The sequence below is a fragment of the Dendrobates tinctorius genome, unplaced genomic scaffold, assembly GCF_039654945.1.
Source record: "Dendrobates tinctorius isolate UK_male_01 unplaced genomic scaffold, ASM3965494v1 ptg000143l, whole genome shotgun sequence".
NCBI classification, from domain to species: domain Eukaryota; kingdom Metazoa; phylum Chordata; class Amphibia; order Anura; family Dendrobatidae; genus Dendrobates; species Dendrobates tinctorius.
Genome location: NW_027361810.1, coordinates 30,951,547 through 30,965,387, shown reverse-complemented (window position 1 = coordinate 30,965,387; position 13,841 = coordinate 30,951,547). Strand labels below are relative to the sequence as shown.

At 46.6% G+C, this 13,841-nt stretch overlaps 1 protein-coding gene across 5 annotated transcripts in view; it reads right to left on the bottom strand.

Annotated features, from left to right (window-relative positions):
* MARCHF7 (membrane associated ring-CH-type finger 7) overlaps positions 1-13,841 on the bottom strand; it is a 35,907-nt gene that overhangs the window by 6,372 nt on the left and 15,694 nt on the right. The window contains exons 5-10 of one of the 5 annotated variants that reach the window (XR_012220335.1): positions 13,512-13,664; positions 10,798-11,905; positions 9,364-9,533; positions 8,637-8,746; positions 864-977; positions 473-569 (exon numbers count right to left, since the gene is read on the bottom strand). Coding sequence is in view for 3 of the 5 variants with exons in the window: in XM_073545712.1 (XP_073401813.1) it covers positions 864-977; positions 8,637-8,746; positions 9,364-9,533; positions 10,798-11,905; positions 13,512-13,664 (1,655 nt within the window). In the remaining 2 variants the exon portion in view is untranslated. The remainder of the gene's footprint in view (positions 1-472; positions 570-863; positions 978-8,636; positions 8,747-9,363; positions 9,534-10,797; positions 11,906-13,511; positions 13,665-13,841) is intronic. The other 4 variants (XR_012220336.1, XM_073545715.1, XM_073545712.1 and 1 more) reach the window with 4 other exon arrangements.

Genomic DNA, 13,841 nt, shown 5'->3' with positions numbered 1-13,841 from the left:
GAAGTTAACTTTATTCCCTCTGGCTTTCAGTCATAGCGATGAGTTATGCCACACCTTTGACTGAAAGCTGGAGGCTATCGGGTAGAATTACGTTAACTTCCTCGTGGCAGCTATAGAACACTGTTAGCCTGCAGATTTGCTGATATGGGGGTCAGTTTAATCAGGTTTGTGGATGTGACCGATTCCCTTTAAAGGTTTTGTTGTATATCAAAAATGTCTGAGTAGGTGCTACTGGTGATTAAAGAGGGGTTGCAGCATACTTTAGTCTTTATTTTCAAGACTCACATAGAAGAGAACAGAAAGGGAAATTCAATCCTGACCGCTAACCTCCATTTTCAGTGGCTACCAGGAGGGTGCAGTTCTTGAGATAGTAGGTCTCAATCCACTGATCACCTCTCCTGTGGATATACCACAAATGACACATTGGAATACCCCTTTAAACATCATAAGTAGCGCAAAAGTGAAGACTTACTCAAACTTGGAGCCAGAATTTATGTACACCTTAGTCTACTGAGCACTGCTGTCCTCCTATTCTTCCTAGTAGTGGTGTACTCTGGATTGATATTTGACTGTAAGGGGAATTAATGTAGAGTTAAACGAGGGTGAAAAACATAACACTACATGTCTGGACACTTTCCCAAAAAATTCTCCCTGAGGAATCAGGAAAGCAAAAAAGTCACCGTGCCTTTAACTGGAAAAAGGGCAGCGGCACCCACCCGTCTATACATACGGGTGCAGAACGTATAAGCGGCAAACTGGCACTAATGCAACAGAAAGTAACTGATGACCTGCATAAAGATGAGTAAACTTTACAAACTGTTTACTAGCAGAACACAAGGAAATGTAGAAGTTTGTGAACTCACTCTAACCCGAGTGTTTGCTTCGTTTGCAGCTCCCAACATGTCAGAAAAGCGCTGCTCACATAGATGCAGTAAGACAACGAGATACAGACCGGAGCTTATGAATTCATATTCAGCCTAGAGGCAACGAAAAAAAAAAAAAAAAAAAAAGAGAAAGCGTTAATTAGGAGTTACTGTAACAAAAGTGAAACACAGGATTTTTGGGTTGCGTACCGTAAAATCTGTTTTTTGGAGCCTTCATTGGGGGACACAGACCATGGGTGTATGCTGCTGCCACTTGGAGGCTGACACTATGCACAAAAAAAAAAAAAAAAAAAAGATTAGCTCCTCCTCCGCAGTGTACACCCCACCGACCGGCAGGGAATTCCTCAGTGAGAAAGCAGTAGGAGAAGTAACAATAGATTGGTTGGTTACAGTTGAGTTGTGAACAGAACAAAGTAAGAACAGGAGTTGTAGAACATGGGAGGGTGCTGTGTCCCCCAATGAAGGCTCCGAGAAACAGATTTTACGGTAAGCAACCCAAAAATCCTGTTCTCATTCACCTCATTGGGGGACACAGAGACCATGGGACGTCCCAAAGCAGTCCCTGGGGTGGGAAACAAACTTCCATCAGGCCAGTGGACTCACCACTGCTGCCTGCAGGATCCTTCTACCTAGGCTGGCGTCCGCCGAAGTGTAGGTGTGGACCTTGTAGAATTTCACAAACGTGTGAACCTAAGATCAGGTTGCAGCTTTGCAAAGCTGCAGTGCGGAGACTCTGTGGCATACCGCCCAGGAAGCACCCACTGCCCGGGTAGAGTGCGCTCTGATCCCCAGAGGGGCCACTCGATGCTTAACCCGGTAGGCCTCCAAAATTGCCGATCTGATCCAGCAAGCAAATAGTAGCTTTGGAAGCCGGGTGACCTTTCCACGCCCATCTGGAATGACGAAAAGAGAGTCTTTCGCAAGGAAGTCGTCCTAGACTCATCGCCCTGACCAGATCCAGCTTGTTCAGGGACCGCTCCCGAGGGTGAGTTGGACTCTGACAGAAGGACAGCAGAACAATATCCTCATTGAGGTGAAAGGAGGACACCACCTTCAGAAGAAAAGAGGGCAGAGGCCGCAAAACTACCTTGTCCTGGTGAAGTACCAAGAAAGGAGAGCGGCAAGAAAGCCGCCAATTCTGACACGTGTTTCGGATGGAAGTGATGGCCACCAGAAAAGCTACCTTCCAAGAAAGGAGAGAAAGGGAAACATCCCTGAGAGTTTCAAAAGGAGAACCTTGCAGAACCTCAAGAACCGGATTAAGATCCCATGGATCCACGGGCGCTCGACACGGAGGAGCCGTGTGAGCCACGCCCTGAATAAAGGTTTTGACCTGAGGGCAGGAGGCCAACGTCTTCTGAAACAAGATGGACAGCGCCGAAACTTGACCCTTCAAGGAACTGAGCAAGCCCCGCATCCAGCCCTGCCTGAAGAAACGCCAGAACGGAAGGGAGTGAAAAGCACATGAGCGCGATGTTATTGGCCTCACACCAAGTGAAATAGGCCTTCCATGTACGGTAGTAAATTTTGGAAGATGGCTTCCTGGCTCGGATCATGGTATGAATTACTCGACCGGAGAATCCTGCTCGTTTCAAAACCTCGGTCTCAGCCACGCCGTTAAATTGAGCTGCCGAGATTTGGGGTGGCAAATCGGGCCTTGAGACAGCAGATCTGCCCTGTCTGGAAGCTTCCAGGTGGTGTCCGCGAGAAGGTTCACAATGTCCGCGAACCAAGACCTTCTGGGCCAATTCGGCGCGATGAGAACGACGAATTCCTTCTACTTTGATCTTCAACAGCTTGGGAAGAAGAGGTAGGGGAGCTCGAACTGTTGTCTACGCCGGGAATGTGTACCGCGGAGATTGTCGGTACCGAAATCTCTGCCCACCGGAGGATCTTGGACACTTCTGCCAGGGCTGAGACACTCAGTGTCCCTCCTTGGCGGTTGACATATGCCACCGCTGTGGCATTGTCTGAATCCGGACAGGCGGGCCCCTGAGGAGCCTCTCCCAGTGGACGAGAGCCAGATGGATCGCTCGTATCTAGGACGTTGATCGGCAGAGCAGATTCCCGAGTCGACCAACGACCTTGAACAGTGTGATGGCGGAACACTGCACCCCAGCCGAGGAGGCTGGCATCTGTTACAATCTGCCAGTGAACGGGAAGAAAAGACCGCCCCAAGAGGATGAGAGGTGACGTCAACCACCAGTTGAGTGACCGCTTGATACGGCCTGAAAGACGAACAGGGCGATCCAGGGACAGAGCCGACCTGTTCCACCTCGACAAAGTGGCGTGTTGGAGAGGTCTGGCGTGAAATTGGGCAAAGGGAACTGCCTCTATCGCCGCCACTATATTTCCCAGGACCCTCATGGTTGTTCGGAGGGACGGAAATTGTGTGGTCTGCAGAGATTGTACATCCTGCCGCAGGGAGAGAATCTTCTCTTGTGGGAGAAAGACCCTTGACCGACGACTGTCAAACAGGAGGCCCAGAAACACAAGACGTTGAGTAGGAACCAGACAGGACTTTTTCCTGTTGACGATCCACCCGAAATTGGAAAGAGTGTCTAGGACGATTGTCAAACTTAGGCATGCCTGTTGGAAAGAGGGAGCTTTTATCAGGATATCGTCGAGGTACAGAAAAACAACGAGACCTCTGATCCTCAACAAGGCCATCAACGCAGCTATGATCTTCGTGAAGACTCTGGGAGCGGTGGCGAGACCGAAGGGCAGTGCGACAAACTGGTAATGTTCCTGGCGAACCGCATAACGCAGGAACTTCTGATGTCCGTAGAATATGGGAACATGTAGTTAGGCATCTTGGATGTCTATTGAACACATGAATTCCTGCTCCTCCAAGGAAGCGATTACCGAACGAACCGACTCCATCCAGAAGTGGCGAAGACGGACTCTCTTGTTGAGCAGCTTGAGATCCAAAGGTGGGTCGGACCGCCCCGTCTTTTTTCGGCACGACAAATAGGTTTGAATAAAACCCTGTAAACCGCTCCGATTCGGGAACGGGCACAATCACCCCGGAACTGAGGAGAGAGTCGATGGCCGTAAAGAACCCCAGGATCAAAGCTGGATCTTTTGGAGGACGGGATTCGAAGAAACGATCCCATGGAAGAGAGACAAACTCTATCTTGTATCCTGACAATACAACCTCTCTGACCCAAGCGTCCTCTACTGAGGCCAGCCAGACGTCCTTGAAGAACAGGAGTCGACCTCCCACTTGGAAGGGACCCTCGGGAGTCCGAGGATAGTCATGCTGATGTGGATCGTCCAGATCTGGATGGCCTGCCCTGCGAAGAGTGGGAACGCCAGAAGGGAGTGGGTCTGAAGGAAACTTTCATCCTATCTTGGCGTGCCTGCGGTTTTTGTTGGTTGGAGGAGGTCTCCACCGTATTGAAATGGCGGTAAGCCCGAAAGGGTTGAAACTGACGCCTTAGTGGAGGTCTGCGAGGCTTGAACTGAGGCAGGAGAGAACTCGTGCCTCCGGTGGCGTCCTTAATAATCTGGTCCAATTGAAATCCAAAGAGGCGCCCTCCCTGAAAAGGCAAATTAGTAAGACTTTTTAGAAGACAGGTCCGCCTGCCAGGCCTTGAGCCAAATTGTACGTCGGATTGCCACGTTACTGGACGCCTGAACTGCGCAGGATGCGGCATCCAAAGAAGCAGAAAGCAGATAATCCCCCGCATGGGAAATCTGATTGGCGAGATCGGCCAATCGATCTGGTTGTGCTTTCTCTAGGATGCCCTGACGAAGATCCTCTGCCCAAGTAGCTATGGCCTTTGCTGCCCAAGATGAAGCAAAAATTGGGCATACCGCTGTCGAAGCCGCTTCGAAGGCAGACTTCGCTAGGGATTCTATAATCCTTTAAAGACGCCACGCCTGAAAGGGGGAGAACAGTGTTAGTAGAAAGCCTGGACACGGGCGGGTCGACCGAGGGGGGGGGGGAGGCAGACCAGTTGTCCGTGAGCTCTTTAGCAAACGGGTACAGAACGCCGAGACGCTTTCCTCTTTGAAAGCGTCTGGTCGGATCTCCTCTTTCCCTGGTAAAAATCTTTCCAAACTCAGAATGTAAAGGGAATACCCTGGAGGGTGTTTCCTCCCGTTTGAACGAAACCTCCTGATCTGAGGATTTTGCAGGGGGGGGGGGGGTCAGCAATGTCGAAGGACTGATGGATCGCTGCCATGAGGTTCTGTACAGTAACCCTCATGTTCGCATCCTGGTCCGAATCCAGCTCTAAGATCCCCTCAGATGACCTGTCCGAGAGCGCTTCACCTGACTCGGGAGAGGAGGCCCGGGAGGGAGGCTGCCGAGAAGGACTATGTGGTGACATGAGGAGAGGAGGATTCCGGCTGGAGATCCTGCCTGGGTCTTTTGCGACTAAACGGTGGCCGACGCAGATGGAACCTCTTAAGGCCTGCTGGACCCTGTAGAGGAGTCCAGGGGTAACTTGTCCAGAACGGCTACTAGGGACTGAGACACCCTGGTGAGGTCTGCCACTGACTGTGGTAGAGACGAGGCCCAGCTGGGCATGGGGGGGGTTCACTCTCGCCTGGGGCCCTAGATGGCTCCTGGGCGGCGTCAGGTTGAATAGGATTGCTACAATCCAGGCAGAGGATTAAAAACACACATGTGACATGCACAATGTGAACAAGTCTGTTGGACCATGTTCACTCCACCCTGACTGAAACACAAACAAAAAGCACAGAATGACAAATGTGCAAAAATACCTTGCAATAAGACATATAACAGTAGTCAGCAAGTGCTGATAAAAGGTAATAACAAAAACAGGGTATTTAGTCTATACGTTTTTTTGCAAAAAAATGTATAACAAGCTGCCTCACCAACGTCAAGGTAACCCGTATTGAAGCAGTCCCTATCTAATGTATTTAATACCTGAACATATGAACTGTATCTAAATGAGCAGGATTAAGACAGGCGCTTTCTGGTATGGGCACGTGATGCAAGACAGCTCCTTATGTGCATGTCACACAAGAGAGGGGTGGGGTCTCTCAAATCATGCATAAGCACGAAAAAAACTGGATTAAAAACACATGTGACATGCACAATGTGAACAAGTCTGTTGGACCATGTTCACTCCACCCTGACTGAAACACAAACAAAAAGCACAGAATGACAAATGTGCAAAAATACCTTGCAATAAGACATATAACATATAACATATAATCCAGTTTTTTTCGTGCTTATGCAAGATTTGAGAGACCCCACCCCTCTCTTGTGTGACATGCACATAAGGAGCTGTCTTGCATCACGTGCCCATACCAGAAAGCGCCTGTCTTAATCCTGCTCATTTAGATACAGTTCATATGTTCAGGTATTAAATACATTAGATAGGGACTGCTTCAATACGGGTTACCTTGACGTTGGTGAGGCAGCTTGTTATACATTTTTTTGCAAAAAAACGTATAGACTAAATACCCTGTTTTTGTTATTACCTTTTATCAGCACTTGCTGACTACTGTTATATGTCTTATTGCAAGGTATTTTTGCACATTTGTCATTCTGTGCTTTTTGTTTGTAATCCAGGCAGAGGGAAGTGGACTGACCTGAGGGAAGTTTGCGATTGCAAGAAGAGCATGCAAAGAACTTGACTAGAGTGCAGGGGGGAGCCGCAGGGCGGTTACGGTCATATTTGGAGTTAGACAGTCAAACCTGAGTTAGTGCCGGAAGGTTGGGGGACAGGGTGCGGAGAAAGGTGTCAGCCTGCAGAAGCAGAGCTACTCAAGGTCCGGTGACCCCTGAGGTGAAGGTATCCTCTCTGCAGATGCAGGACGTGCAATATCCATCTGACAGGCTCAGGGAGCGATATCCGGCTGACAGGGGCGTCCAGCTGCAAAGATGGCGACCCGTCAGAGGAAACAGGGAAAAACACGCTCCCAGGGAAGGAGGGCGGAGCCAACCGCCTGCTGAATCTGGCGCCGCCCCTGGCCAGGAACAGGCTGAGAAGGGCGGTGGGAGGGCCTGGAACGGGTGGGAGAGAAGCCCGCTTAGAAGAAAGGGGCGGGGGGCGTGGCCGCGACGCTAAGGTAGGCCCGCTGAGGTGTCGCAATGTGAGCGCCGCCGCGCGAGGACCCTGGAATACCCGGAGTGTCGGGGAGAAGAGGACAGTGAAGGGGCTGGCTGTAGGAGCAGGATGGGCGCAGGAGTTTGCAGCGCCACCGCATCCCTGCTCCAGGGAAGACGCTGCAAACATGCCGTCGGGGAGGAATGCTGCAGGCCAAAGGGTCCCCATACTTACCCGTCCCGGGCCCGAATCCAGAAGAAAGTACCTGTACCTGAAGAGTCTGCGTCTCATCCAACCGACAGGCTCTGGTAGGAGAGTGGGTGGGAGACTGGCGACGAAGACCCTCTGGATCGCTGACACATCTTCGTGTTGGCGTCCGCCTGGAAGGCTGGTGGTCCTGCTATGGAGAACTGTGAGGATACGGGGTGGCAGTACATGCCGTACTCCGACTCCTTGTGGGAGTACAGATGTGACCATTCACACTGTATCCCTCCGGGAAAACCTGAAAAGGAACTACGCACATCGAGGTAGATATGGGTCTAATTAAAGACCCGTGTCCACCTCCTACTGACACTAAGCTAAACTGAGGAATTCCATGCCGGTCGGTGGGGTGTACACTGCGTAGGAGGAGCTAACTTTTTTTGTGCATAGTGTCAGCAGCATACACCCATGGTCTCTGTGTCCCCCAATGAGGCGAACGAGAAAGTTGTAGTTTTTTTTTTTATTTCCTTTTTAAATCAAATATTACATCCACACCTCAGCACTCCGGCTGCAGTTTTTATGCCCCACAAAAACTTGGGATAAGATTTACTTGATCCTCAAAGTCACGGCAGATTATAAAGATACCCCAGAAACAAATTCCTAATTAAAAAAATAAAAGTGTGTCTTTGAGTGTGTAATGTTATCCACTAATCAGCTGGACTGCTCTGCTCATATTCCTCTGCCTGGAAGCAGACAGTCAGCACTGCATGCCTTCAGTATAGGAGGGGGAACAGACATCTACTTTTGGCATACATTAGGCTAAGAAGTCACATGTATACAAGTTGAATAAGTTTCCACTGTACGTACCCAAGTAAATGCCAAATATCAGCCATAACACGAACAGGCCGAGCTTCTAACACAGCAAGATCCATAATTAGAATATGGAGGGAGAAGTCTGCGGGCACAGTACACAGCATTCTGCAGGGCTGAAAGCATAGCTATGGAGGAGCAGTGTGTGCGCATGTCTCCTTCTGCTGCCATTTTACTCGGAGATGGAGCAGGAGATAAAATGGATCATGCTGCTTGATGACTGGAGCTAGCAACAACTCGCTTCACTAGGAGAATATCGCACGATATACATGTTGCAATAATGCTTACTGCACGTAAAATACAGGCGAGTACATTTTATTAATGCTGGTGTAGAACTTTAATAAGTATATGAACGGGTGGGAGAAAAAAAAAAAAATTCTAATATGTAAATCCATATATTTTATTCTTTAATCTGTGTGGCCATCTGTAAAGTGACAAGACAGGTCCTGCAGTAGGGGGGGGGGGGGGAAGCTTGCTGACAAGGTCCATCCCAAACCAGAGGTATGCACTGTACAATGGCACTGCACTTAATACAGAAACCACATGAACAAGGCCTTGTGATTTTGTATGACTCCAGGGTGGCAACAGGACAATACTGCCATCGAGATGCAATACTCACGGTTTACCAGTCTTAGCTCTCAGGGATACTCACCCTTTCATTTGCATGGGCCCGATACAGCTCTTGTATGTCAAAGTCTTCCAAGTTTAAATCCAACTTCTCTTTGCACAACTCGCATGTAGTTATTGTCTCTAGGCTAGAACCTGGAAAAACAGGTTTGTTACACAATCTTAATCCAAAAAATTAGGGCCGGCAAAATGTCTACCATTGAGCCAAGTCCATGCTTCAGTGCAACTTTTAATAAGTTCTCAAACAGTGCAGCTGGTAGTCAGTTCTAACAGAAGTCTTGATGTAGGGACACTGTAGACGTAGCATTGAGGCCACACATGGGGACAGGCTATAGCAAGTAGCCTCTTCAGGGAAGTCACAGCAGCTTTACAGTGCATGCATTGCAAAGTGCTTATTTAAAATAACTACAAGGATTCTGCATAATAGTCTTGGCCAATTGCATCTAGAAAGATAAAAAGCAAGAGGGTAGAGGGCTTAACCTCCAGCACGTCAGTGTCCAACAACAACCTCCTTACTCTCCCAACGGGCTCTCATGGCCCCAGTGTCTGCAATCTTTGTAGACAATGGCAAAAAAGGAGATGGAAAACAAAAAAAAAAAAAAAAAAAAAAAAACAAAAAAAAAATATAAATAAAGCCATGGCAAAATTGTTTTGTTCCTTACGTCTTCACACCTTTTCCAAGGTTATTATATGGCAAGGAGACCTTACAACCGCCTCCCATAACATGCCCATGTGTATCCAATGGGACTTACCAGAATTGATTTTAGCATGTAGCCATTTCTTCATACAGTCCTGGTGAACATACTGCAGACTTCCTGAACATTTACACGGCTCGATAAAGGGATTAGTTGGAGTGGTGACACCAGTCTGGCAGATTCGACACAAGTCACCGTCCTCCTCTTCAGAGTCCTCCAGAAGAAGGCTAAAAAGATAACTGAAGAGATTAGATCAAGGAAGACAAAACAAAATGATTTGACTTCAGATTACAGACAAAGTTATTGCCTCTCAGAATGTCGGCAGATTTAGTTATATTACATGCCATTAAAGGGAATTTGTCACCTGGTTTTGGCAGGCTATTTAAATGAGGTTGGTCCGGTCCAATGGGCGGTGTTTCCGATCTTTGCCACCTCCCCATCCCTGGCCTCCGTCTACAGTTTTCTCATGAATAGGACTAGGTGTCCGCCATTTTTCACACGTGCAGTATGCTTTGCCCAACTGCGGGCAAAGCCAAAAAGACTGACTGCGCATGCGCCGGTTAACTAAGCCCCGGAAGTATTGTTCGGAAACACCGCCTATGGAACCGGACCGACCGCATTTAAATAGCCCGCCAAAAGTAGGTGACAGATTCCCTTTAAAGAATTTCTGTGCCACAATTTACTAGATGTGCTTAAGCCTCTTATCCCCTTCAGTACACCCCCACAAACCATCCTGGATCCTGTGGGACAGTACTGAATTTGGGAAGCTGTCCAGGTAGGTTAGGATTATGTCCCAACTTCAACTGTACCCTCAAGATACAGTTGAGCACAATGGCAGAGAAGGGAGGAGACAGATCCTTCTTTCAATACTCTTGCGGTTTAGAGACAGAAGGGCCTGCAAGGATTTTTAGGTCATGAGAAAGCAGCTGAGGCACCAGAGAAGCAATGCAGGAAATTGTGGGTCATACAGCCTGTACTGGGCACCATAAACAGGGTACCATACTGAAAACTCCCATGGGCTTTGTTAGGAAAGTTATTTTTATGTGGTACATTTAAAGGACTGGGTGAGGTTATGGAAGTGGCTTTCTGCTATGTAGCTTGTGTCCCTTGCAACTTGCAAAGTTGAAGGTATGCGTCAGTGCCAGAATCTCAAGCTCTGCTGGAAACTAAAAAAGGAAAAAACTACTCATGCATTCCAAAAACCATAAGTGGCTGAGCTGGCACAGATACCAACTTCATGTTGTAAAACTTTTCTGGCTCAAATTCTTACAGAAATCGCATGTCTAGGCATTTGCAAGTTTAAAAATCGCTGTTTAGATGCCAAGCAGCTACTCCAAGTCAAGGTCAGACCCATAAGATAGCCTTAAAACACAACTCGCAAATATGTAACAAAAATCAGAGAAACTGAAAGTCCTCAGATTGGGGAGAACAGGGGGGTCCTGACCAATCTGTTTTTGCCACAATTTGTGGTCACCGATGCTTTACACTTGCCTTTCTTTAATTTTCTTAAGCTTCTCTGGATCCCTTGAGTTTTCAGACTTTTCGCTCTCTTGTGCATCACTTGTCCTACCTGAGGGAACAATGTCTACGGTTATCATGACATTGTCGGATAAGGAGTTCCCAAGTGCAGCTGGCACTGAGAAATGTAAAAAGGAGTTAGGAAGCATGCCTGATATTCCTGAACTTCTCCTACTGAAAAGGGATTCTGCTAGAGATGCAGCTTGTGCCGAGCCCCTCAGAGAGTTTGACGACCGAGGTGAAGAGTTGCCAGAGGCTACACCTGCTCCTTGGATGGGGTGTACATCATCTAATGAAGAGTCTTCTTGAGACACTCTCCTGAAAAGATTGTGCCTCCTGCTGGAATCAGAGGTAGACGAAGCTCTTAATGGCTCCTCTCTTCCTTCCCGTCTTCTCCTGGAAAACAAAGGCGTGCACCTATTCCTTAAGGAAGAAGGCAGCCATGACCCAGATGTCCTGCTCTCAGAATCTTCTGATCTATAAAGTTCCGATTCCGATGCTGAAAGTTGATTGGGAGACACAGATGAGAATCCCCATCGTGGCCGTCTGAGAAATGCAAATCCCTGAGATTGCCCTGAAGGCCTAGTTTCTGATGTGTCTGTATTGGCAGGTGTTGTAGCTACTGGCTGAGGAGAAGAGTTTTGTAAACCGGTTTGTGCTTCTTGTGTTTCAGCTGACCTTCCGCTTAGAGAATCTTGGCTAGATCGCCTAGAGAAGAAGGTGGACGACATACTAGAGGCAAGGCGGGAAAGCAAGTGCCTTGTTGTACGTCTGCCTTCACCATCCGTACTCTGTTCACTACTAGACCTTGGAGGAGCAGGAGAGACTCTTCCTGATGGAGTCCTTGAAGTCCCTTCATTTCTACTAGAAGTATGGCGGAAGTCCAGTGAACTGTCCCTTTGTGAAGAGCGCAGGTCTCGTGACGTGACTGGTTTGGAACTTCTGCTGGAATCTTTGAGCAGCAAGGAACTCTGAGAAGGCAACTGGCGGTTGATAGATGATGTGTTAAGTCGAACTGTGCTTAGTGAATTCTCTTTTGGTCTTGCGCCTTGTGCATATGAAGAAACCCTCTCCTGAAGAGCTACATGCAATGGGAAAAAAAAAAAAAAAAACTAAGTTAGATTTAAAGATTTAATATAAAATTTTGTTCAATTTAAGCAGTTAAACTAAGTTTGTCCGCATGGTAATATTGGAAAGGTCTGATACTTGGGCCTCCTGGGTTATATTTAGAGAGACACCAGAATTGGATTCTTGTTTGTAGAGTTCCTAGATGTTGGGAACCATGGGTCTGCCTACGGGGTGGCTTTACATTCTTTACCCCTATCCTCTCTTTCACTTTTCCCTTGCCATTTTTTTTTCTTCTTACACCTAGCATCTTATTCTAGGTACCGTCTTATCAAAATTAATTCAGTTTATGGATAAAGTTATGTACTGATGTTGATTGCCTATATAAACAAGCATCTTAAGTGCCCATTTAGCATTTGTTATATATGTATGATTTTCTATAGGCAAAGCTGTTCTAAATGTTACATAATTTGTTTCATGACATTGGATGTGATGTGTCTTTTCATGATAATGATTGACATGTAACAGAAATATTTCAATAAACTTGATTCACACACAAAAAAAAAAAAAAAATTAATTGTCTTACAGATCCCACTACCTGATAAAATGCTAAATGAAGTAGATGCTCATACACAGATCCTGGATTACCCCTTTATATTTTAGTATAGAATTAAAATACTATATGAATATAACTTGTCTTTAGGATTCAGAACTGCATTCATAGCTCTGAAGGTGTCAGTTGTAAATGCACTTCTGAATCATAAGGATAAGTTCACACGTTGCATATTTTGGGCGACTTCTGTTCTTTTCATTGCAAAAGGTGATATCTCCACTAAGAATTGACATGCTATAGATTTTTAATTTTTTTTTTTTTTTTTTTAAAGTCACACTGCAGGCCAATTTATGTGCAGGAGGTTTCAGCAGTGAGTCAATGAGATTTTGCCAGTATTGTATCAAGCTGGAGATTTTTGCATGCAACTTTGTCAACCTACCCAGAAGGTGACATATGGCATATCTATTGTAGTTTATACACAAAAAAAAAAAAAAATATATGTGTGTTATATATAGAGCTCTTTTTCCCTACAGGATTAGTCATATTTAAGCCATTAGCTCATTCCCCTGTACTCCCCACTCTCCCATATGTCCTCGGTTATACTTAGATGAGAGGCATCACCAGGTTCATCTACAATCTACACTTACACGACAGCCAGGTCAGTAGTCTGTAGACATTTACTCTCAGAACCATCTCTTAGTTCCCGACATTATCCCAGCCTAGCATAACACACGTGACATTGCATTGCGTCATGGCTGACTTTAAGAAGAGCCACGGAAGTCAGAAGAACGTTATTAGGAACTCCGTCCGATGACCACAGATCACTGGCCTGGATGCAGGACCGGATACTCTGAAACAACTCACACCTCTACCCATCAATCGATTACAAGTAGTTTTCACAGATTTAGCAGTGGACGTCATTCCTAATACATCTGGCTTTTCTCCAGATTCTACCATAAAATTTTGAATGGGTTCTCACATAACGTCCATGACACTAGGACTACATTAGAAGTTTTGAAAAAAAAAAAAAAAGACTAAAAAAAAAAAAAAATAAAGTAATGGCACTTACACGAAGGTGTTGAATCACTATTTCTAGGTCCATAATCCATCAGTCCACTTGCAGATGTGTCCGTCCTCCTGTCTCTCTCACGCTCACTTGTGAAATCAGAATGAAGCATCACAGAAGTAGTCCTGGGAAAGCGCCCATACCTGCTTGACGGGTCTGAAAATAATAACACAGGTCAACGAAAAAAAATTTTTTTTCTGGTGTCCAAAATATTTTAATGAATTTGGGGTATTTTTGGGGTGCTGATTCTGAATATGTCATCAGTTTTGCCAGATTGGCTCAAGTTTTTGAGATTTTTGGTATCTTATTTATAGCACTTGTTGGTAAATGCGA